General features: G+C 61.9%; 2 protein-coding genes and 1 long non-coding RNA gene across 6 annotated transcripts in view; 2 read left to right on the top strand and 1 right to left on the bottom strand.

Annotated features, from left to right (window-relative positions):
• UBE2O (ubiquitin conjugating enzyme E2 O) overlaps positions 1-14,757 on the top strand; it is a 57,630-nt gene extending 42,873 nt beyond the window's left edge. The window contains exons 2-18 of the mRNA XM_086688124.1: positions 474-533; positions 636-746; positions 2,836-2,933; positions 3,247-3,310; positions 3,985-4,128; positions 4,555-4,664; positions 4,805-4,955; positions 5,199-5,671; positions 6,046-6,200; positions 6,466-6,578; positions 6,675-6,803; positions 7,424-7,513; positions 8,589-9,285; positions 9,555-9,691; positions 11,889-12,092; positions 12,204-12,261; positions 12,420-14,757. Coding sequence (XP_086544250.1) covers positions 474-533; positions 636-746; positions 2,836-2,933; positions 3,247-3,310; positions 3,985-4,128; positions 4,555-4,664; positions 4,805-4,955; positions 5,199-5,671; positions 6,046-6,200; positions 6,466-6,578; positions 6,675-6,803; positions 7,424-7,513; positions 8,589-9,285; positions 9,555-9,691; positions 11,889-12,092; positions 12,204-12,261; positions 12,420-13,090 — 3,465 coding nt within the window. The 3' untranslated portion in view covers positions 13,091-14,757. The remainder of the gene's footprint in view (positions 1-473; positions 534-635; positions 747-2,835; positions 2,934-3,246; positions 3,311-3,984; positions 4,129-4,554; positions 4,665-4,804; positions 4,956-5,198; positions 5,672-6,045; positions 6,201-6,465; positions 6,579-6,674; positions 6,804-7,423; positions 7,514-8,588; positions 9,286-9,554; positions 9,692-11,888; positions 12,093-12,203; positions 12,262-12,419) is intronic.
• A 928-nt stretch (positions 14,758-15,685) lies between these two features.
• SPHK1 (sphingosine kinase 1) lies at positions 15,686-20,668 on the bottom strand. Of its 4 annotated transcripts, none has more exons than XM_086688127.1 (6): positions 20,105-20,668; positions 18,000-18,203; positions 17,480-17,632; positions 17,299-17,393; positions 17,102-17,217; positions 15,686-16,794 (listed from the first exon to the last, which is right to left on the bottom strand). In XM_086688127.1, exons 2-6 carry the CDS (start codon positions 18,007-18,009, stop codon positions 16,005-16,007), a joined length of 1,164 nt encoding a protein of 387 aa, XP_086544253.1. In that variant the 5' UTR covers positions 18,010-18,203; positions 20,105-20,668; the 3' UTR covers positions 15,686-16,004. The 4 variants fall into 4 exon arrangements, with proteins under 4 accessions (XP_086544253.1, XP_086544252.1, XP_086544254.1 ...); XM_086688126.1 differs by lacking the exon at positions 20,105-20,668 and adding an exon at positions 18,871-19,158; XM_086688128.1 differs by lacking the exon at positions 20,105-20,668 and adding an exon at positions 18,531-18,759.
• Positions 19,007-23,563, top strand: LOC147574545 (uncharacterized). The gene is made up of 2 exons (XR_015244312.1): positions 19,007-19,582; positions 19,827-23,563. It is a non-coding gene; the product is annotated as an uncharacterized LOC147574545 (long non-coding RNA).
• Positions 23,564-23,785: the final 222 nt, after the last annotated feature.

Raw genomic sequence — 23,785 nt, 5'->3', positions numbered from 1 at the left:
CAAGGTCGTGTCAGGCGATAGCAGGCGTCAGGGTGACCCCCGTGGCCCGGTGTCACGCCGCTCCTCCACCCCCTGTAATGCAGCGCTCAGTGGGGGCGCAGGCAGGCACTCGCAGAAAGTGGGAAAAGGATGTCACTCCTAGCAAAGCGGTCTTGCTGTGTGACGGGCTGTTGAACCTGTAATTTGAAGGAGGCCTTATGTGATCTGTCATTTAGGCACGCTTCTCGGTATGATCGAAACGACCTTCGGTCACCATACTGTTTGCCTTTGGAGCTCCGGGAGGTAGCGCCTGGAGTTCTGTCTGTCAGTCTGGCTGCCGTTAGAGGGTGTGTGGCGCTGGCCCAAGCCGTGCTCGGCACTTAGGGTTTGTGTGCTTGGCTGTCTGTGTGTCACAGCGTAGTCAGAAGTTGGGGGGGAACGCACCCCGTAATGACATCAGAGGTCATTCTGTCACACCGTGTTCTCTTTCTCAGCTGAAGCTAGAGGACCGCTCTGTGGTGCCCCGGGACGTGGTCCGGCACATGCGATCCACCGTGAGTGTTGGCGCGGGGGTTGCCTGGGGAGTGTCTGGGCCGGGTCTGCCCTGGCGGCCGGTGCCGTGCGCCTGCTCGGGCCTGGATGCCTTCTCTCCCCAGGACAGCCAGTGCGGCACCGTGATCGACGTCAGCATCGACTGTGCCGTCAAGCTCATCGGCACCAACTGCATCATCTACCCTGTCAACAGCAAGGACCTGCAGCACATCTGGGTGAGCGGCCCCGCCCGCCTGCCCGCCCGCCCGCCGGTGACCACCCTGGGCGGTCCGGTTGTCCCCACGCGCACCGCACCTTCCGGACACCTTCCTGGGGTGGGCTTGCCTGAGTGGCACTCCTTGTGAGGAAGCCGTGCGGACGTGAGGTCGGGACACCTCCCTGTGCCTCCGGCATGCATTGCTGGTGGGGTTTTCCTTCCCTCGCTCCCTTTCTTCTTTAACACTCTGTTTTGAAACAACAGATTTCTTCCTTAGTTTCTTTTTTAAGTGATTTCAAACTTAGGGAAAGCTGTACGTTCCCGTGCTCCCTGCGTCACTGGGCTCCTTGGCGGTGAACCTTTCCCTCCGTTGGCCCCATCACCTTCCTCCTCCCTTCCCCGCATTTCCTTCTGTCTCCCTAGTCTTTTCTCTGACACGCTGGAGAGCAAGCTACAGACACAGCGCCCCACAGGCCTGAAGCACTACGGTGCGTACTTCCCCAAACCCGGAACCCGTCTTTCAGCCCCCCGTTCAGGAAGGTGGCACTAGCACGCATCTGTCCGACCCAGAGACCCCATCCGGCTGTTCGAACGGCCTTTCCCCTCCGATCCGGGACTCCGTTCAGAAGCACACTTTGCATTCGGTTGTCAGCTCTTTGATTCCTCGTCTGGAACTGCTCCCCAGTCTTGCTTTGTTGTCCACGCCCTGGTACCTTCCAGTGGCTGACCTGAGCACGGAGCCGTGTCATCGGCTTCCTGACCAGACTCAGGCCCCGCATCCTTGTCAGGACCGCCCCAGCAACACCCGGAGCTCTTCCTGGCCCGTGACATCCAGCGGCCACAGTAGGGGTGTTCGTCGTGATCCCGGCCGTATTGGTGTCTGCCCAGCCTCTCCACGAGGTCACCATTTACACCACCTTTGCAAGGGATTCTGCTCTGGGGAGAGATGCCTCAGGGTTGCGTCAATAACCTGTTACTTTTGAAACCCTGGTGCACCAGCCCCAGCCTCGGTTAGCACTTCCCACCCGAGCCGGCCAGCTTTGCGGGGAGGTGCTCCGGGGTTGTGTCCATAATTGCTGAGACCCCGATCCACCGGCCTTAGCCTCCGTTAGCAATTCCCACCTGAGCCAGCTAGCCCTCTAATGCTTGCTGAGTGGTGATTTGATGGCACGGTGGCTTCTCATCCTTTTTATTAGTTGGCATTCTGTACGGAAGAGCTTCACTTTCAGCCTCGTTCGTTTAAATCTTTTTACGTCGGTACGGACTCCGAGGTCCCCTTCTGTTCAGTTGGTTGCAATCCATTACCGCCAGTATCTTGTTGCTTAAATTATTGCCGATTTGGCCAGTAAGCGCCCCTTCAAGCTGATATCTGTGTCCTTTCGACACTTTCGCATCCTGGGTCTTGTTTTTGGTTTTTGTTTTGTTTTGTTTTAAGCACCTTACTTTCTACCTCTTCTGATCCGGCCCTGGAATCAGCCATTTCTCCCAAGAACCTTGGTTCCTTTCAGAGGGGAATGGCATTTTAAACAGAAATCTGGCCGTGTGCAGGGTATACGGATCGCCAGCAGGGCCTCTCAGGACCACACCAGGAGATGCCTGTGTGTGTACCCGGAGGCACGTCTGAATTTGTCAGCACCTCTTCTACGGACACATGAAAATATGTGATTTTTGTCTCAATACTTCTAGTTCCGTTTAAGCAGCTCAGGTTCGTTCTTTCCTTTCCGCTTTTCTGTGTGACTGAGAACCTTTCCCAGCAGGGAGACACTTGCTTATGTATCGCTTACTTGTCCACGTAACCACCCTCCACCTGCCACCTCCACAGCCCACTCCTGCCCCGGAGCCCTGTGTCCTCGGAGGCTCCGTGGCCTCTGTGCAACTCTCTCGTTGCCGCCAGGCAGACCCACCCCCCCCGCCCCCCGCCACCCCCTCCTCCGACCTGGGAGGGGGAGCCTGGGTGCAGCGTAGAACTCGTTGCCGGGGGGGGGGGGGGGGCCAGCTCAGGCAGCGAGCCCCTCGGATCCCTCCTCCTCCGTCTCCGGGCAAAGAGGAGCTGGTGGGCTGCACGCCAGTGCCTCCCGCTGCCTCTCACACCCCGGCCCGGTCCACAGCCCTTCATGTACGGGGACTACATTGCCTATGACTGCTGGCTGGGGAAGGTCTACGACTTAAAGAACCAGATCATCCTGAAGCTGTCCAACGGTGCCAGGTACACAGCTCACCCGTGATACGGGGCCACGCTCTGCAGGGGCCACCCGCGGGCCGGGGAGGGCCGAGGGCGTCTTCTCGTGGGGCCTGCGGTGACACGCGCTGCTGGCTCTGGGGGCCCGCCCCTGGGCTGGTCTCCTGTCGCCCTGGCCTAATTTAGAGCATCTGTTAGGGGTTGGTGCTTTATTTTCGATAATTTTTAATGGTAGTCAGTACTCAGGGGTCGGGGCCTTGTTTGTCTCGGGGGAACCACTTGGACCGGTGTGTCCGTCATTGTGCCCTGGTGGAGACCAAACCCATGTTCGCTGTTTCAGGTGCTCCATGAACACAGAAGATGGCGCCAAGCTCTATGACGTCTGTCCCCACGTCAGCGACTCTGTACGTTTGCTCCACCCAGGCAGGCTTCTCCGGGGGCGGGCTTGGAGGGGACAGAGTCTCATGTTCCTCTGCCTTCTGGGCCGCACAGGAAGAAGGACTTCTTAGCAGAGAGCTGCGAGCTAGCCCGGGCTAAGCAGACGCTGCTTCTAGGCAGAGTGGTTTCCTAGAAAAGGGGTGGGTGCGTACCAAAAGGTCTAGAAGTCTAGACCTGGACAGAAAGTATTAGAACTTCTCTTTGCATTTTGTTAACTGTATGTTTTCTTTAACAAATAGCCACTTTTCAGTATTAGAGTAGTACACTGTGTTGTTACAGTCAGATATTTTAGAACGATAGTATATGACTGTTTATAAGTAAGTATGGGAAGGGCACATGATCAGACGAGTGTGGGGACTCCTGCCCTCTAGAGCCCTCGAAGTGTCACCCTTGACCAACAGCACTGACCTGGCCTGAGAGCTTGTTGGGATGAGTCAGGTGTACATTCTAATGAGCTCTCTGGGTGATTTATGTGCATTTTAGATGTGACGCGTGCTGCTCCGGAGCCCTAGGCTCTGTCTTAGCTTAGAGGGCTGGGGAGCATGCAGGTGTGAGGTGAGGCAGGCGTAGATGCAGAGAGCACTGTCCCCTGGGCAGGTGCCACTCATAAGGACTTTCTCTCTGGCCCCACATCCTGCAGGGTCTCTTCTTTGATGACTCCTATGGCTTCTACCCGGGCCAGGTGCTCATCGGCCCCGCCAAGATCTTCTCTAGCGCCCAGTGGCTGTCTGGGGTCAAGCCTGTGCTCAGCACCAAGAGCAAGTTCCGTGTGGTGGTGGAAGAGGTAAGGCTGGGGTGGGGCCGGGGCCTCAGCCTCTGCGCCCTGGCGCTGAGCTCTTACCACTCCCTTGCTGTCTGCTCGGAGGACCAAGAGGCCCCTTAGCCCTCTTGATCTGAGAGGGCTTTAAGGATAGAGGGAAGCCAGGGCGTGGTCTTGGGGTAACTGCTAGGCAGGTGTCCCCCAGCCTGACCCAGCAAGGTGGCACAGCGGTGAGTGGTGGACCCGCCGGGCCCTGACAGGGTGGGGATCCGTGGGGTGAGGCTGTAGTTGTTACAGGTGGGGCCTGCTCTGGGGGTGTCCTACTTGGTGGCAGGCCGTGAAGATCCATCTGGCTTCCTGCTCCGGAGGTCAGGTGGGCTCCGGGCAGCTGCTTAACTGAGAAAGCGGTCAAGCTGCCGACTAAGACCCTGTCCCACCCGCCATCCCCAGGTGCAGGTCGTAGAGCTAAAAGTCACATGGATTACCAAGAGTTTCTGTCCAGGGGGCACGGACAGCGTCAGCCCCCCGCCCTCTGTCATTACCCAGGAAAACCTAGGCAGGTGAGTGGCTCCAGCATGCCCACTCCAGCGACCCCGGTAGCGTGCCCTGCTCGTGTCTCTGGACCAAAGTGAGAGCCGTGGGGGGGGTGGGGGGGGGCCGAGATCACCGTTGGTCCACCCCTCGCTTCTCTCCCTCCCAGGGTGAAGCGTCTCGGATGCTTTGACCATGCTCAGCGGCAGCTTGGGGAGCGCTGTCTGTATGTCTTCCCAGCCAAGGTAGAGCCGGCCAAGATTGCCTGTGAATGTCCAGAAAAACACTGCGCCCAGGGGGAGGGCTCTATGGCTAAGAAGGTACGTCCTTGGGGTTGGGATAGGTGGGCGTTTGAGGAACTGGCCGTGAGCTGTTTCCACAGCCGGGAAGGACGGTCTGTGCTTTAGGCCTTGGGGGGCAGCCCCAGTCACCTTGCAGGCCACCTCGATGTGTATCGCTGCCCCCCTCCCCCCCAAGCTGCCTGGGTGTCCCACATGCCCAGGGTGGGGCCAGGGGCGCCCTGCTGCTCCACAGCCCCCGTGCCTCCTGCTCCGCCCTCACAGGTGAAGCGCCTGTTGAAGAAGCAGGTTGTGAGGATCATGTCCTGCTCCCCGGACACGCAGTGCTCCCGAGACCATTCCATGGAGGACCCGGGAAAGAAAGGAGGGGCCAAAGCCAAGAGCGAAACGGGGTCGGTCAGCCCCGAGGAGACGCCCGATGGGGCCGCCAGCCCGGTGGAGATGCAGGATGAGGGCCCAGAGGAGGCCCAGGACGCGGGTGAGCAGCTGCCCCCCTTCCTGCTGAAGGAAGGTGGCGACGACAGGCTGCACTCGGCAGAGCAGGACGCGGACGACGAGGCCGCCGATGACACGGATGACACCAGCTCGGTGACCTCCTCTGCTAGCTCCACCACCTCCTCCCAGAGTGGCAGCGGCACAAGTAGAAAAAAGAGCATCCCCTTGTCTATCAAGAACTTGAAGCGGAAACACAAGCGGAAGAAGAATAAAATCACTCGTGACTTTAAGCCGGGGGACAGGTAAACCCAGAGGCGCCCTCTCCCTCCTGGCTGAGTGTCCGGCCTGAGGCTGTCCGTGTGGCTCCCGCACACGCAAGCACAGTCTGCGAGCCCCACGCAGGCTCGGGGGGGGCCCAGCTGAGGCCGCGTAGGTGCCTGGCCTTGGCCAGCGTGGAGAGGAGAGCTCTGGGAGTGGGGCCGGCAGGTGGCGTGGAGGCACCGTGTGGCCCCGAGTCTGGCCTCCGGGACCGCGTTCACCGGGCTCTCCCAAACGAGGCCTCAGAGGAGGTCCCGGGGCACGGGACATGCGGGGGAGCATTCACGGACCTGTCTTTCCTCCTTCTTTCCTTGCCTGTTGCGTGTGGCCCGGCCGACCGGATGCACCGCGCCTGCAGGGTGGCGGTGGAGGTGGTGACCACCATGACCTCGGCAGACGTGATGTGGCAAGACGGCTCCGTGGAGTGCAACATCCGCTCCAACGACCTCTTTCCCGTGCACCACCTGGACAACAACGAATTCTGCCCCGGAGACTTTGTGGTGGACAAGCGAGGTAGTGCCGGCCCCAGAAGGCCGCCCGGCCGAGGGCCTGGGCAGGGCTTGGGAGGGAGGGGCCGGAGGCCTCGGGCTCGGGGAGGAGACGCCCCCTTTGAAGAACTTCTTCAAGGACTGGGGCAGCCTTCTCTGGCCTCTGCCAGCCTGGCCAGAGGACACGGGTCCTGTGCCCTGTGCCCCGCGATGTAGTGGCGGCGGGCGGTGGGGCGGGGTGCGGCAGGGCTCCTTAGCCCTAAGTCACGTTCCCTCCTCTGGTTTCCCAGTCCAGACCTGTCCAGACCCCGCCGTCTACGGCGTGGTGCAGTCTGGGGACCACGTGGGCCGCACCTGCATGGTGAAGTGGTTCAAGCTGCGGCCCAGTGGCGATGACGTGGAGGTATGCGCAGCCCCCCCCCGCTCCTTCCTTCAGGGTGGGCTCTGGTGGGCTGGCTGTAAGGCCCGTGGGCTCATGACAACCCATCCCGTGCTCCAGCTGATTGGAGAAGAGGAGGACGTGAGCGTCTACGACATTGCCGACCACCCTGACTTCCGGTTCCGCACCACGGACATCGTCATCCGCATCGGCAATACTGAGGATGGAGCTCCTCACAAGGAGGATGAGGTCTGCCCCCCCCCCCACCCCCTCCAGTTCACGGCCTCCATGCCGGCTCCCCACCCCAGGCAGCATCTGTGATCCCTGGAGGTGCCACCGGGTGGCTCCAGGAGACCAGACCTGCAGGTGTCCTCTGGGCCCCGCGTGCCCTCGCGTGCGCCTCCGCAAGGATTTGCCTGCCCGTCAGGATCAGACTGCACGTAGCTGCTCCCTGAGCCCCAGTGGTTCTGTTTAGTGGGGAAGTCCGACTCCTGGTCCTGAGTGCCGTGGGGGCACCGGAGAGGCTGGGGGAGGGGGCGTCCGAGCCATGCCTTGGCGAGCAGGTGGGAACATTGGGTGGGGTCAAGCCGAGGAAGAGCAGGAACCCCGTCCCGAGAAGGTCGGGAAGCCCAGGGAGGGCAGAATGCTGAGCGGGAAGGGAGTTAACAGGGGCTTGGTGTCTGGCTGCCGGTGCCGGAGCCAGAGGGCCCCACGCTTGAGCTGCTCACCCTGTGCGGCCTCGGGCTGGCACCCGTGTCCCTTCTCACGGCCTCACCCTTGTCACCCATTGCCGGAGCTCCCTTTTGGAGGTGATCTGGCCGTCACCCTTCAGAGAGATGCTCCCTTGACCCTGTCCCGTTGCCCTGCAGCCATCAGTTGGCCAGGTGGCCCGTGTGGACGTCAGCAGCAAGGTGGAGGTGGTGTGGGCTGACAACTCAAAGACCATCATTCTGCCCCAGGTAAGCCCCTGCTGAGGCCCAGACCGTAACCGTGGCAGCCGGGCTGGGAGCCGTGGCTTGTCTCCTGTCCCTGCTCACGGAACAGGGAGACAGGCTCTCGGGTCTTCCCGGCGAGGGTCTCTTCTTTGGGGCGTTTGGGTATCAGAGAGCGCCTGAGAGGAAGGAGCTGTCCCATGCAAAACTGTGGTGTGGGCAGTCCAGAGAACAGAGGGGCAGCCCACAGCTGGCCCGTAGTCTTGTCCCACCTGGAAGGTTCCCCAGGTTGCCAGGTGTGTGCAGATTTTCACAAGCTTTCCAGATTTGCCTGTGTCCCCGTCTCACTGTGCTGAGAAACACAGGTTACTTCCTATAGGAGATAGAGCCTTTCCCACCAACAGTCCTAGGAAAACTTTTCACACGTCAGCAAGAGGAAGGAGAAGAGCTGGGCCCCAGTCCCAGCCCCTGCTGGTGGGCTCTGAGCAGCAAAGCTACTCTCAGTACCGATTCCCGCCCCCCTTGTGTGAGCTGATCCGCACGCCCCAGCTCCCCTCTCCTGGCACCTTCACGGGGTAGGGGAGGGAGTGGCTCACTCACCCCCTCGTCCGGGCGGCCATTCCAGGGTACGGGAACAGGATGTGACACAGGCCGGCTCTGCTGAACCTCCCCCCGCCCCGCCATTGCACGTTCTCAGCTACCCGCGCAGCTCCACGGAGGTGGCTGACCTGAATCCTCTAGGGGAGGGGCCGGATTTGCCATCAAGGTCAAATGGTGGCCAAGGGGTGCACACAGGGGCAGGGGAGGCTGGAACAGCCTTTGGCTGTTGGTTGGGGTCTTGAGCTCCGCCCCCCCCCTCCCCCACCCCACAGTGGGTGTGGGGCAGGCAGAGGCGCCTTCTAGAGACCCGGGGACCAGCTAGTGCAGAGAGACTCAACTGCAGAGTCGAGAACAGGAGAGGGGGAACGGGTGGAAGGGGCCTGCCGAGGCCTCAACGCACCCAGTCACCATCAGCTCTGAGGGTCGGGACGGGCCCCAGAGTGAGGGCCCCAGAGCGCCCAGCAGAGCCTCTCTGAATTGCCTGTCTTCCCCCCCCCACCAGCACTTGTACAACATCGAGTCTGAGATTGAGGAGTCGGACTATGACTCGGTGGAAGGCAGCACCAGTGGGGCGTCCTCGGATGAGTGGGAGGACGACAGTGACAGCTGGGAGACGGACAACGGGCTGGTGGAGGATGAGCACCCCAAGATAGAGGAGCCCCCCATCCCGCCCACTGAGCAGCCGGCGGCCCCTGAGGAGGACAAGGGGGTAGTGATCAGCGAAGAGGCTGCCACGGCCGCCATTCAGGGGGCCGTGGCCATGGCTGCCCCCGTGGCTGGGCTGATGGAGAAGGCTGGCAAAGACGGGCCCCCGAAGAGCTTCCGGGAGCTGAAAGAGGCCATCAAGATCCTGGAGAGCCTCAAGAACATGACTGTGGAGCAGCTTCTGACAGGCTCGCCCACCTCCCCCACAGTGGAGCCGGAGAAACCGACTCGGGAGAAGAAGTTTCTAGATGACATCAAGAAACTGCAGGAAAATCTCAAGAAGACCCTGGACAATGTGGCCATCGCAGAGGAGGAGAAGATGGAGGCGATGCCAGACATGGAGCGCAAGGAGGAGAAGCCGGAAGGGCAGTCACCCGTGAAGGCCGAGTGGCCCAGCGAGACCCCGGTGCTCTGTCAGCAGTGCGGCGGCAAGCCCGGAGTCACCTTCACCAGTGCTAAGGGCGAGGTCTTCTCAGTGCTGGAGTTCGCGCCCTGTGAGTCCACCTTGTTTTTGTTGCCAGATCTGGAGGCCGGGTGGCCAGCTGCCGCCTGAGGGGAGGAGGCCATGTCCCTGGTGTGGTCACTGGTGCCGATGCCAGGCTGGCGGGTGCGAAGCGCGTGGGGTTATCCCCCCGTCGGGGGCGCACACCCAGCAGCCGGCCGCTCCCTCGGGGCCAGGCTTCCCAAGGGCGGCAGCTGTGTTTCCAGATAGAGCTCTCAGGGGCTTGCCGTTAGCGATTGACCGCTCTCTCTTGCCTTGTAGCAAATCACTCTTTTAAGAAAATTGAGTTCCAGCCTCCAGAAGCCAAGAAGTTCTTCAGCACAGTACGGAAGGAGATGGCGTTGCTGGCTACCTCGCTGCCTGACGGCATCATGGTCAAGACCTTCGAGGACAGAATGGCAAGTAGCCTGGCGTGGGCCTGGCGCGGGCGGCTGCAGACGTGCTCGTGCGGGTGCTTGGTACCCAGGGGGCCGCGGGACCCGGCAGCACCTGGGAGGCCGTCCGCACCCCTCACGGGGCAGGAGCCCCGCACGTGTGTCCGGATCGCATGGTTCCTCCCTTTCTCCCTCCTGTTAAAAGTCAGTTTTGAAGCACAGAGCTTTACCTGAGTCCTGTTCTCTTGAAATATTACAATGTTGTGGAAAAGGCGAAAGTTGCCTTTGAGCAATCCTCACCCCGCCCCTGGGAGTCACGACTGAGTTTTGTGGGTCTCCTTATAGGAGACCCTCTTTTCATGTCTTTACCTTCTCGTGTGTCCCCGTAAACACTTCGTGTGATTTGTTTTACGTGAACAGCCCGTCCTCGTACATGTCACCTGCGGGTTGCTTGTTTCACTCAATCGGGTAATTTTTTAGACCCACCCCCCATGTTGATGGATGTCGATCCAGTCCGTTCTTTTTTAGCTACAGAATAGCGTCCCGTCACGCGGCCATGCCGCATTGCGTTTTCCACTCCTGTCTTCATGGCTCAGGCCCAGGGTTGAGTCCTGCCACCAGAGGCCGTGTGAGCGCCTCCTCGTTCCAGGCGCAGGCCAGCCCGGTCCGCCTGGCCCCTCATTTATCCAGCACACTTACCAGGCGCCTGCCGTGTGCTGGGCCTCGTGCGAGACCCTGAACCCTACTCTGACCCGGGTCCCAGCCCAGCCCTGGTGAAAGGGGCCCCAGGACAGAAGAGAGGCGCTGTTCAGACCTTCTTGCCGCAGGCCGGAAACCGCAGAGCAGGGCTGGGGTCTCCACAGGGTCGGTGCTGCTCCGGGTTCTTAACGACACTTTGGCTCGTTCTTGGATTTTAGTAAAACTTGTGAAATTCCCGGCTGGTCTCAGCTGTGCTGACGGAAGGGACTCGCATGTTTTCCAAGTCTCACTCGGAGGGACGGGGAAGTAGTGCCTTCTCTTGAGGCCCACAGGGCGGCCGCGTGAGAAAGCGCGGGAGAGGGTGCTGTCGGTCCAGTCGGCACTCCGCCCTCGCCATTCCGTCACCCCGTGCTCCGAGCACGGGTCTGGCTGCCGATGCCGCCCCTCCGCCGGCATGCACCCAGATCTTGAGCATCTGTGGGGCGTCTGCCCGGTGACTTAGTGACCTGAGTCTCTGGCGCTCTGCCACCGTTTCTGCTGGAATTCCAGATCCCCTATCCCTCCGGTTCCCAAAAGCAGGTAGAGCCTTGCCGCCCTAGGATGTCCTTTCATTTTCTAGCTGGTTGTGATTATCGTTGGTCTTCATGGGGGTGGAGGTCAGGGCAGGTGTTTTAAAGAGTGAAAATAAAAGTAACGAAGGGCTCCTGGGTGACTCAGTCGGTCAAGTGTCTGACTCTTGGTTTTGACTCGGGTCGTGATCTCACAGTGGTGAGATCGAGCCAGCCCCATCGGGCTCTTCGCTGACAACACAGAGCCTGCTTGGGATTCTCTCTGCCCCCCTCCTCCCTCTCTCTCTCTCTCTCTCTCTCTCTCTCTCTCTCTCTTTCTCTTTCTCTCTCTCTCTCTCTTTCTCTTTCTCTCTCCCTCTCCCTCTCCCTCTCCCCTTCCCTCCATCCCTCTCCCTCTGCCCCTCCTTCGTTCATGCTGTGTCTCAAAAAGATAAATAAAAAAAACTTTTTAAAAGGCAGAAAGAAAAGCATCCATTTAAAACAATTTTTAAAAATAAGGGGCACCTGGGTGGCTCAGTTGGTTAAGCATCCAACTTCGGCTCAGGTCATGATCTCGCGGTTCGTGAGTTTGAGCCCCGCATCAGGTTCTGTGCTGACAGCTCAGAGCCCGGAGCCTGCTTCGGATTCTGTGTCTCCCCTCTCTCTCTGCCCCCACCCCTGCTCAGGCACCATCTCTCTCTCTCTCTCTCTCTCTCTCTCTCTCTCTCTCTCAAAAATAAACAAACATTAAAAAAAATTTTTTTAATAAAAAAATTTTTTAAAAAAGTAATGACTTAACGGAAAAAAAAGCCTGGTAAAATAAACACAACTTTGGATAATTCTATTTACGCCTGGAGTTAAAAGATTCCACGTGGCTCTGCACAGAGGTATTTACGTTTAGCTTCTCCGTAGCTGGTGGTGTCTGGAGCCCTGCCCCCCGCCGACCTCAGCCCTCCCTCCCTCCCTCCCTCTAGGACCTCTTCTCAGCCCTGATCAAGGGCCCCACTCGCACCCCCTACGAGGACGGCCTCTACTTGTTTGACATCCAGCTCCCCAACATCTACCCAGCCGTGCCCCCCCACTTCTGCTACCTCTCCCAGTGCAGTGGCCGCCTGAACCCCAACCTGTATGACAATGGGAAGGTGTGCGTCAGCCTCCTGGGCACCTGGATCGGAAAGGTGACTGCGGTGCCAGGAGCCGGGTGGGAACGGGGGAGGGCGGCGGGGGGGGTGGGGGAAGGCGGGGTGTCGGGGCCGGAGCTGATGAGGCTGTGCGTATGTGCGTTCCAGGGCACAGAGAGGTGGACGAGCAAATCCAGCCTCCTCCAGGTGCTCATCTCCATCCAAGGTACGGCGGGCAGGGTGCGGGGCGCCGGTGGGGAGAGCCGCTGGAGGGTGGGGTGCCGCTGGCCTCCGTGTCCTCCCCGTCCCGCCTGTGGCTCTGGCCGTCCCTGGAGTTGTCGGGCCGGCCCTGACGGGCTTCTCACCCCCCACCCCCACCCCCAGGTCTAATCCTGGTGAATGAACCGTACTACAACGAGGCGGGCTTCGACAGCGACCGGGGCCTGCAGGAGGGGTATGAGAACAGTCGCTGCTACAACGAGATGGCGCTCATCCGCGTGGTGCAGTCCATGACCCAGTTGGTGCGGCGGCCGCCCGAGGTCTTCGAACAGGAGATCCGGCAACACTTCAGCACCGGTGGCTGGCGGCTGGTGAACCGCATCGAGTCCTGGCTAGAAACCCACGCCCTGCTGGAGAGGGCCCAGGCGCTGCCCAACGGGATCCCCAAGGACAGCGGCTCCCCGGAGCCACCTGCCGTGGCCGAGCTCTCAGACTACGGCCGAGAGGAAGCCGAGGACGGAGGGCTGTTCCCTGGAGAGGCCTCCCAGGGCTCAGACTCGGAGGGCGGCGCCCAGGGCCTGGCCTTGGCCAGCAGGGACCGCACAGACCAGACTTCGGAGGCAGCGCCCGACGCCCCGGTGCCCCCCAGTGTCAGACCAAAGAAGCGGAGAAAGAGCTACCGGAGCTTCTTGCCCGAGAAGAGCGGCTATCCTGACATCGGCTTCCCTCTCTTCCCACTCTCTAAGGGTTTCATCAAGAGCATCCGGGGTGTCCTGACGCAGTTCCGGGCCGCTCTGCTAGAGGCGGGCATGCCTGAGAGCGCGGAGGACCAGTAGCCGCCAGCCCTCGAGGAAGAAGCGTCACGTGGGGAGAGGCCAGCCGCTGCCCGCTCGCTCCCTCCCCCGGAACCTTCCATCTTCCCGTCTTCTCCTCTGTCCCCAACGCGAAAGCCCCTCGCTGCCCTCTCCCCGAGGTGAGTTTGATGCTGAAGTGCAAGAAGTTTCATGAGATGCTGCCGTTTCTTTTCCGAAGCAATCTTCCAACGGGCCCGTGCCCTGTGGCAAAGAGAATCTGAAACCTGTTGCTGATTTTCCACTTGTCACCCAGGCAGAGCGTCCCGGCACTTGCTCCCTCGCCGTCCCCATCTCAAGGCGGAGGTGGGGTCTTCCTCGGGCCTGGCTCGGGGGCTCCCTCTGCCCCACGAGCCGTGCAGCTCAGCCGCAGGACGAGTGGGTGTGCCTTGCATGAAGTGTGGGTTGCTCCAGCGTTTCCCCCCTCGTCCCTTTCAACCTCTTCGGTGCCCCATAGCGTCCCCGTTCCTGGGTCCTCCCGCTGCCACCGCCACCAGATCCTCCCTTGTCTCCCCCCCCCCCCCCGCCCCCTCCACCCCCTTCCACCCCCAGCTGGGGAGTTGTGGCTGCCGTCACCGACCCCTGGCTCTGCTCTGGACCTTTCACAGGATAACCCTCAGGCTGTTGAACTTGCTCTCTCAGAGAGGTTGGGACCAGGCTGGGTTCAGGGTGACACCCGGGAGAGGTGGTGGTGGCCCTTGCGCATAACATGGAATGAGGACCAGGTTGCTGCTGGAAAAGAAGACAGCTGTAGGTGCCTTGCTCTTGCGTCCCAGGTGGCTGGGGGCTCCGCAGTGCTGGCATGCCGGCCTCACCGCTTGGGCCGAAGCCGTCTGCTCCCTGCCCCGTCCCGCCCCGGGGCCCTAGGAGGCAGGGCAGCGGCACAGACAAGGCCGGGGCAGGTGCTGGGGCCCCTCCCGCAGACTCTGCCCCTCCCACCATCACATGCTAACCCTGGGAGGTGACATAGAAGGAACCGGCCTGCGCTCTCTCTCTCTCTCTCTCTCTCTCTCTCTCTCTCTCTCTCTTTCTCGGTTGAGGATGAGGCCTCCTGTTGCTTACAAACTCTGCAGGCTCAATCTGGGGAGAGAGAGGTGGCCGACAGGGGTTCTCCTCCCTCGCAGAGACAGGCCCAGAGGTTTACAAGTTTTCTAAGCTTTTGATAATGTGAAGCTCCAGGTTAAGAGGATGCTGTTGAGCACATTGCAGCTATGTAATTTTTGGTGTATGTATGTAATATTTAAGGTTGAAAGAAAGTAAATCTCAAAAGCAAAGATATTAACTCTTATTAGAAAAAAAAAGACAAAAAAAAAAAAAAGAAGCCAAAGCATGATGCGTCTTGTCCGCCTTCCGCTGGCTCCACGCCTGTGCTGTGCCGTAACCACCCGGCGGGCAGCGGCCGCAGGGAAGGACGGGGCCGGGCCGCGGCATTTGGAGCCCTGAGTCGGTACCTTGTTTGAGAAGCATCTGGAGTGGTGGGGCTGTGCTTCCCGGTGCGTTGTTCATGTGGAGATGTGGATGCCTACTGCTTACGATGCCTGTATAAAGTGCTGTGTGATTAAACTTTTTTTTTACTTGCATTTTTTTCGTTTGGCTCATTCCAATGTACAAAAAAGACAAGGTGGCACCATTAAACCTGCCTCTGCCATTCATCTGGGCTCTGTCGCCTTTCTTCCCCTCTGGGGCACCTCACGCACACCTCCCCGGGGGAAGGCGAGACCGGTTGCCAGGAGGGTTCACGGCAGCGGCACCTTGCACCCACCCGGTCTGCTTCCGCGCCTTCTGCGCGTCCAGTCCTAGGACTCACGGGCATCCGGGGGCCGGGAGCCCGGGATCTAGTTCAGCGGGTCAGTGCTGTTGTTCGCGGGCAGGACTCGCGTCCCATTCTTCGAGGGCCAGTGTTGGGCAATGTCTGCCAGCAGCGGCTGGGGTCCCAGGGGCCTGTAATTGACCGGCCCGGCCAGGTCAACTCCTTCCAGATGCTGGGGGAGCGGACATCCGAGCACCTGGCCTGGGCTTTACGCCAAAACGGTGACCAGCTTGGGGGCCTGGTATGTGCCCCTCCTGCTGTTTCCTTTTAACTCCTGCCCATGGGGGGATAGGGGCAGGGTAGGGTAGAGGAGGTGGAGGAGGCTGGGGGAGCCCTAGAGCCCTCACTGGAGGGATAAGACTCCTTTCCAGAGGGAGTAACTACCTCCCATTTTGACTTTGTTGCCAATTTCCCTAATGCCCCTGAAATTGGAGACATTTTCCCTTTTTGCGGAGACTAACTGGCTGTGTGGCCCCGGGTAAGACACTAGATCTGAGTGTCTGTCTTCCATATGGGGTTAGGCAGTTGGCCGAGCTCCCTGGCTTCTCCCAGGCCAAAGGCCGGATGATCACTGGGGCAGGGCCCTAACCTCTGCAAAAAAAAAAAAAAAAAAAAAAAAACCCGGACTAGCCCTGGTCCCGTGCCCACCACCAAAATGACTATTAGCGGGGGTCAGTACCCTGCTGTGTCCAATCCAGGAGGCACCACTGGGCATCGCTGACGTTAAGTTCTAGACCCCACTCTCTCCCCAACACCTGGAATAACACCAGTAGGCTGGGAGGGTCACTTTATTTGTATTTTGATTCATGGGGTGGGGCTCCCAGGACAAAACGGGACTGGCTCCCCATAGGCAGGGGCGGGGGGCAACCGCCTGGGCTCCTGGCCCAGAGCCTCATTCTGGCCTTTGGGAGGCAGAGCCCGGCCTTCCAAAGCACGTCCTCCGCCTTCCCGCCTTCTCCAGGGGTCCGCTTGCTCCTCCTCCCCACCACCACACGAGCTGGGGACAGGCCCTCCGGTCCTGGGGGAAGGGGAGAGGATCCTGAGCTCGGAGTAGACCAAGCAGGCTAAGGCACGACAAGGCCCGTGGAGTCATAAGGGCTTTTCTGGAGGTGATCCCCGCCGAGGCTTCTGGCCGGGTGGGGGCTCCACGCAGCCACTGACCATCCAGATGTAGTCCGCGTGCACCTGGCCCTGCACAGCCTCGCTGACCAACAACTCCCCGTCGGCGGCAAACACACCCTTTCCATCCTTGGGCTCCAGGCGGAAGGCGACCACGGGCGCGTACACCAAGTAGGGACAGGCCTGCTCCAAGTGCCTCCCCTTCTCCATGGCCAGGAAGAGGCGCAGCAGCGTGGCCCGAGACACGCCCGCCCGCACGTAGAACAGGTGCATGGTGCCGGCGGCACAGCGGCCCATCGGGGCAGCGAACATCTCGCTGCCCAGGTGCGAGTGCAGCAACGCCAGCACCAGCACGAAGTCCTGCTCCGGCACCACCGTCCAGTGCGCGGGCACCGGCTCCTCCAGGGGTACGAGGTGCGCGTCCGTAGGGCCCTGCTGGTCCTGCCGGTCCACTGCAGGGGAGGCGGGCACCCCGGGGACCCCCCTTCCTGCGGGCAGGTAGGCCAGTCGGCCCCGGTACACGCGCAGCGCCGCCAGGCGCAGGAAGGTGCCCAGAGTGAAGCGGAGCTCCCCGAGGCGCCGAAACTTCTCGCTCTCCAGATCCACATCAGCGATGAAGCCCCAAGACAGGCTAAGCACGGAGAAGAGGCGCAGCCCCGAGGCGGTCTGCAGTGACAGGAGGTTCATGGGCTCCAGCAGCCGGCGGCACAGCAGCAGGGTGCAGTTGGTCAAGAGGTCCTCGTTAGTCACCTGCTCATAGCTGCGGGGGAGAGAGGTCGGAGGGAGTGAGGCCGGAGCCCTCGTGCATCCTCCCCTTCCGCCGCCTGGGGACTCGAGGCAGGCAAAGCAACACCGGGTCCCTAGGGAGTTAGTCGGTAGGAATGACAGAGGGAGCAGGTGGAGGCAGCCAGCTGGAGTGACCGAGAGAGGGCCCCAGAACACAGCGTGGAGGCTCCCGAGAAGAGGGAACAGAAGTTACCCCGGGATACGGGGACTTAGAAAAGAAAACCTGGCAGGAGGGTGGCATGGAGGAGAAACTGAGGCCCCCTCGGACCCTGGGCTCTCACCCGGCATAATGGTTCAAAGAAGCTGCCAGTGCGTTGCCGGAGCCAGCTGGGAGGCTACACAGGGGCTTCCGGATGGCAGTCTCCCAGTCGGGCCGCTCCATGAGCCCGTTCACCACCTGTTGGAGCACCGGTGGCCTCAGCCTGGGGAGCACCCCGCCCCCCACCACCCACACCCAGTCTCTTGGGGCGGGCCTCACCTCGTACATCAGCCCGTCTCCAGACATGACCACCAGCGCGTCCCAGCGCCCCAGCTCCAACCCCTGCACCAGCTCCCGAGCGTGGTTCCGACGCTCTGTGGAGAGACGGGGTGGCCCCGAGGATATGTACGGGGGACAGTGGCTGGGATTGCTCCCTGCCACCCCTCGGGGAGGCACTCACCAGTGAGCATCAGCGTGAAGGAGATGCCGGCCTGGGCCAGCAGGGGCTGCACGTGGCTCCAGAAGAGCTGCAGCGCCTTGCCCTTGCCTCCGCGCGGGTTTAACAGGACCAGCACGCGGCACCGCTCGGGCAGCAGGCTCCCGCCGCCGCCCGCTGTAAAAACAAACCCCAAGAGACCGCGTCCCCAACCGGCCACTAGGGGGCCGCGGATCACAAAAGGGGTACTTGGGCTGGAAACGTGGGGCCTGATGAACTCCCCCGGTAACTGATCCAACAGATCCCCGCCAGAGGCAGCGGCCTTCCAGGGGGGAGCTCCAGGAGCGGGAGGGAGCACGGTGCCCTTGCCACCCCGGCTCTTGGCTCAGACCCGGCCAGCTTCTGGCCTCGTCGGGAAAAGTGTTTCGACTGTCCCCCAGCCAGCCCCTTCTTTTTTTGCCCAGCTGACTCTGGCCATTCTTCCTGGCAAGGGCGGAAGGGCCACCCACCCTCAGCCCCTCCCCCCCCCCCAGACCCCACAAACCTGGATCCATAACCTCGTCCCGCGGCTCCCGCTGCCAGGGCGTCCCCAGCGCTGTTGGGGGGCTGCCCGCGGCGGCGGCTCCTGCCTTCAGCTCCTTATCGGTGCCGCCCAGGCGGGCGACGCGGTGCGGGCTGAGGGGCTCGCCCTTCCCGCCCGGAGTCGGGGCCGCGGAGGTACCGGCGTCATCCCCTGCGGCTGCGGGATCTGAGGGAGAGGAGACGGCGCTGGCGGAGTCCCGGGCGGCCCCCAGAGATGGGCAGCGCCCAGCTAGATCCTCGGGCCGCGCGCGGGGAGCCGCGCTCTCTGGCATCGCCTAGTCCTCCGAGAGGTCCAGAGAGCCGAGGTCTGGCGCCACCAAGGGCGCTCCCGTCCTAGAACTGAGCCCCCCCCCCCCCCCGCCCCTCCCCGGCCCCTCCACTCTCAGAGGCGAAGGGTCTCTCTTCCTGGGGACTCTCCTCCCTGGGGGCCTCGGGTTCCGGCCCGACGATGAGGCACAGCCCCGTGGCTCTCTCGGTCGCACCAGCTCCTCACCCCCCGGGGACTGCCAGAGGGAGGGGAGTCCAGTTGCGTAAAAATCCCAGAACGTGAGCGGGCATCGCGGGGCGCGAAGTTGGGCGCGAGCGATCGCCGCCCCGAGCCACCCCGGCGGGCCGAGGCCACAACCGCGAGCTCCAGAGCGGCGGGGGTCGCCGCGCGCGCCTCCCGAGGCCCCGCGACGCTGCCCGGACGCGCGCCTTGCTCGTGGGAGCCGCGCCGGGGTCGCGCGAGGGCCGAGCCCGAGCCCCGCGGCCGGCCGTCGCCTCCCTCAGCCGAGCGCCGAGTGGGCGCCCAGGAGCCACGAGCGGCGAGAAGGCAGGGCGGGCGGCCCTACCCAGTCGGTCCGGTTTGCTGGGGAGGCGCCACCTCCGTTCCCTACGGTGGCCTAGGGCGGAACTCGGCTCGTCCCGGGCTCAGCCTCACGTCTGAGCGACGACCGGAGCGCCGGACTAACGCTGACTCCACGGCCTCGCTGCCTCTGGCCTCAAACTTTTAGCTCAACTTCGCCGCCAGGCGCCGCCGCGCTGGGAGGGCGCTGTGCCTCTGCGCCCGGCCTGGCCACACCCCGCGCTCCCCCGCGCTCCCGGGGGTGGAACCGGCGCCTGGCGCGGCCAGGGCCTGCCCACCCCCGGCCTCCCGCACTGTCGGCCCCCGCGGCTCGGCCCCGCGCTGACGCTTGGCCGGATCTCGGGGCCCGGCCACGCGCGCGCGCGCGCGCCCGCTGCTCAGACTGGGCGACCGGCGAGAAGGCGGCGCCGCGGCCGGGCTGGAGTCGGCGAGGCGCAGAGCCCGGGGTCCGGCCGCGAGCGGCGGCCGCGAGCTCAGAGTCCCGGACGCGCAAGGGTGAACGCGCAGCGCGGGCCCCGCGCGAACTCGCCGCGCCGCCCGAAGGCCGAGCCGCCCCTGTGGGGCTCCAGGCGCGCGCGGCTCAGCGCTCCGGGCAGACCCTCGGCTGCCCCTGGAGGCTGCGACCTCCCGCCCCGGGATCTTCCCCCTTCGTGCGCCCCACCGCAGTCCCCCGGAATTCGAGGCCCAGACCCCACCGGGTACCCCTCCTCTGTGCCGGGGCGTCTCTTGCTGCCGCTCCCGTTCTCCCCCGGAGGAGTATTTTTGGCTTCCCGGCGCGGCAGATCGGTCGCGCAGCCACCGAGCCCACGGCAGTCAGGCGCGCCGTCGGGGGGCGGGGGGAGGGGACAGGGGACCCGCCGGGGTTGGGGGTGGGGTGGGGTGGCTGCTGTCCGGAGGAGGGGGCCTTGTCAAGAACCTTAAAATTTGGATCTTTTTCCCCAGAGGAAACCATCGAGGCTCACCGGGGCGAGAGATGCTGTCCCGCAGCAGGCGATCCAGGCCCACGCCCCTCACCCGCCGTGAGGTGTGAACAAGGTCTAGGGGTCCCCGTCGGGATTGGAGAGCCAAACCGCTGCGGAGTGTCCCCCGCCGCCTCCCCTGGCTCAGTGGGAAAATGCAAGCGCGCCGGGGGAACCTTCACTTCGACGGAGGCAGAGCGGGAAGCGCGTGTCAGTGCGTGCGTGAGAGATATACATACATATCAGGAGAAAGTGTCTGACCTGAACGTGTCCGCGACCAACTCGAGTTGAGTCCCCGGGGGGGGTTATCTGCGGAGACCCGGAGGAGGAAGGGGTCAAAGCCGACTAGGCGCCCTGACCAGGTGAGGCCAAAGTTAGGAAGGGCCTAACGCCTGTAGCTGGCGGAGGCGGTCCGGGCCCAGGCTGCTGCGGGCTCGCGCGCCCGCACCCGCAGCCACGCGGCCCACGCACACCTGGCACTTGTCAACGCCCCCGAAAGTCGCAACTCGGGCACGCCTCCGCGGGGTCTCTTCCGGGGAACGCAGGCAGCGGGTCCCGGTTTCCCGGCACCTGGGGGGGCGGAGCCCGCGGTCGCCGGCTAGGAGGGAGGCGCGGGCCCGGGGACCCGCGGCTCGGCGCGCGTCGCAGCGGTGCGCGCTTCCGCCTTGCGCGGCCCCCGGGCGGCCCTGGCTGGGTCCCGAGCGTCCCGAGCGCGTTCCGAGAAAGTGACTCAGCGATGCGCTCGAGGGTCGAGAAACTCCGTAAAACTAAGAACGTGGGGAGGGAGCTGGAGCGCCATCACCCTCTCGCAGCGCCGCGGCCGCGGTCTGGTCTTGAACCTCCGGGCCCGCCACCCCCACCCCGCAGGAAACCGGCACGGGAAGGGCAGCGCTGCAGCCGCAGTGCCGCGGTCACGCGACGCGGGGACGCGAGCGGCGGCGGAGGAGGAGGCTCAGTGCGGGAGCCTGAGGACCTGATCCAGCCCACCCGCCCCTCCCCCCTGCTCCCCTCCTCCCCTTCCCGCCCTTCCGTCCGCTCTCTTCCCCTCCGGCGCAGGCTAGGGTCTAAGTCTGGATTAGGCGCTTTCGAAAAAGCGGGACGCGCTTTTTTCCCCCTGAGATCTCGGCCTTGGAGGGAGGTGGCTACGGAGAAGGCCAGGCCAGCCTCCCCCTTCCCCCATCAGGCCTGAAGAGCTGCTGCTTTAAACCTTGGAGTCTGGTGGGAAACTGAGGCACAGGGAAGGGAAGATGTGGCTGTGCATGAGTCCCTGGTGAGAGAGCTCGCCTGCTACAGGGTCCCGCGCTTCCTCCAGGCGCCCCAGGCTGGAGCCCCGCCGGAGTCGCAGGGAGTCGGGTGGAGGCGGGGTTGACCAGAAACCTTGCGGGCGAGGGGAGGCGGGGCAGCCTTTTGGGCTCTTTATCCGGCCTCCGGGGGCCCAGTGGGAGGGAGGTGAAGGGCAAAGCCCTCTGGCCCGGGTTCCAGTCTGCACAATGGCTCCTCTGTCCTCCCTGGCGCCTCTTCTCCTGCGCCCCTCACCTCCACGGCCTCCGCTGTAACCCCCCTCCTTCTTGTCATTCACCTCCCCGCTCCCAGGCCGCCTCTCCCCCGCCTCTCTCTAAAGAACCTTATCTGATGCAGAAACTCACCCATCAGCAGCCCTGGCCCAAGAGACAGGATTGGGCAAGAACGAGATGCTTGTGGCCCTTTGACAATTGGGGGCACCCAAACCCGGAGGGGTGAAGGGTCTTGCCCAAGCTGTCAAACCAATTCCCAACAGAGCGGAGAAGTAAATCCAGGAGTCCTGCCTCCCAGCCGGGAAGACAGGCCTCTTGCTGATAAAGTTTGAGTATCTTACCAATTGACCCGGTAGGTGGCCTGCCCCAATGAGAAAGAAAACCAGAGAAAGAAAACGTCTTGAAGCCCTCTCCAGGCTTCCTCCCCCAAGCCTAGTCCTAGCAACCGGCCCCTGTGCCCAGCAAGGCCCACCAGGCTTGATCTGACCAGATTGCCACTGGGTAGCTCGGCTTGAAGGCAATACCTGTCTCACAGGTCAAAGAGACTGCGTTTCCATCTCTCCCAGCCACCGCTTCCTCCCCCAGGCAGCCTCCCCAGGGAGACACTCCTGAGAGCCTCTCTTCTGCTTCAGAGAAAGAAAGCAGGCATTCACTGGGCCCAGCTCCAGCTCTCAGGAAACGTGGGGCCAAGGCCGCCAGATGGCACATGACTTGCTTTTATTAGGATAGGATCCCCACCATCCCTCCGTTCCCGTTCCCGGAAGCAATCCTCCCTGGGAGATCGCAGCTCCCAAGTTGAATTGCAGAGCCTCGAGGCCTCCCTTGACCTTGAGTCCTTTCCGCCTGGGAGGCTGCAAGGGCAGGGAAGGGGAGGTGTCCAACTCTACAAACTCCCCTTAAGACTTGTGTTCAGGACAGTCCCAGATGTGGCTTTCCGTTCTGAGGGTTTCCTAGATGCTCGTGACCGACCGTGCCGGGTGTTGTGGGTTGTGGGGTGTGCCGCCTGTGGAGATCCGGGAGGGCGGACTGGTCACACGGGATTCTTGGCTGCTCGCAGGGAGTGTTCAGAGTTTCTGTTTCTGCCGTGGTTGGGATCAGCTTAGCTCTATCCTTCGGGCAGCCTCCTTGTCCTCATGGGTTTCCTTGCTAAGGCTGGGGACACCTGTCTCCTCTGGGGTCTGCCTTCCACCCTCACCTGCTGGCCTGCTGATTCTAGCTCCCTGACAGGGTGATTAGCTTCTGGAACGCCCTCAGTGTGGAGGCCTGCAGGCCACGTCCACTCCACTCCTTTCGAATGTCTGCCCAACATCTGAAGACAATTCTAGTTTCCTGGGGTCGTTGTCACAAAGTACCACAAACTGGGTGGCTTCCCAGAAATCTACTGTTTCACCGACCCAGAGGTCCCGAGTCTGAGACCAGTATGTTGAGGGGGGAGGGTGCAGAGAGAGAGGGGGGGGAGACAGAGGATCCAAAGTGGGCTGTGCTCTGACAGCATTGAGCCGGATGTGGGGCTCAAACTCACAAACTGTGAGATCATGATCTGAGTCAAAGTCTGACGCATAACCCACTGAGCCACCCAGGCGCCCCTGGATTTGTTCTTTGGGGTCTGTATTCTGTTCTGTGGGCTTGTTCTTTTTCAAATGCAAATTACCGTGGGAGGGAAGAACCAATGAGTTATTAGGGCTCTAGTGTGAATTAACGTATCACTTTTTTAGCGTATCACATTTTCAATCAAAACAATGTACAAATACTATGGGCGTCTGGGTGGCTCCGTAGGTTGCGTGTCCGACTTCAGCTCAGGTCACGATCTCAGGGTTTGTGAGTTTCAAGCTCCACCTCGGGCTCTCTGCCGTCAGCACAGAGCCGGTTTCGGATCCTCTCTCTCTCTGCCCCTCTCTCGATCACACTCTCTCTCTCAAAGATAAATAAACACTTTTTTAAAAATGTACAGATAGGGGCGCCTGGGTGGCTCAGTCAGTTAAGCGTCTGACCGGCTTAGGTCATGATCTCACGGTTTGTGGGTTCAAGCCCTGCGTCGGGCTCTGTGCTGGCAGCTCAGAGCCTGAAGCCTGCTTTGGATTCTGTGTCTTCTTCTCTCTCTGCCCCTCCCCCACTTGTGCTCTGTCTCTCTCTGTCTCAAAAATAAATAAATGTAAAAAAAATAATAAATAAAATAAATAAAAATAAAAATGTACAGATACTAGGAGCGCCTGGGTGGCTCAGTCGGTTAACCATCTGACTCTTGGTTTCGGCTCAGGTCATGATCTCACAGTTTCGTGAGTTCAAGCCCCACATTGGGCTCTGCGCTGATAGCCTGGAGACTGGGATTGTCTCTCTCCCTCGCTCTCTGCCCCTCCCCCCCCCCCACGCTGTCTCTGTCTCTGTCAAGATAAATAAACTTAAAAAACATTTTTTTCCTCAATGGACA

Source organism: Puma concolor, chromosome E1, assembly GCF_028749965.1.
Source record: "Puma concolor isolate L17-30 chromosome E1, mPumCon1.1.hap2, whole genome shotgun sequence".
In the NCBI taxonomy this organism is placed as follows: domain Eukaryota; kingdom Metazoa; phylum Chordata; class Mammalia; order Carnivora; family Felidae; genus Puma; species Puma concolor.
This window is presented reverse-complemented; position numbering and strand designations above follow the sequence as displayed.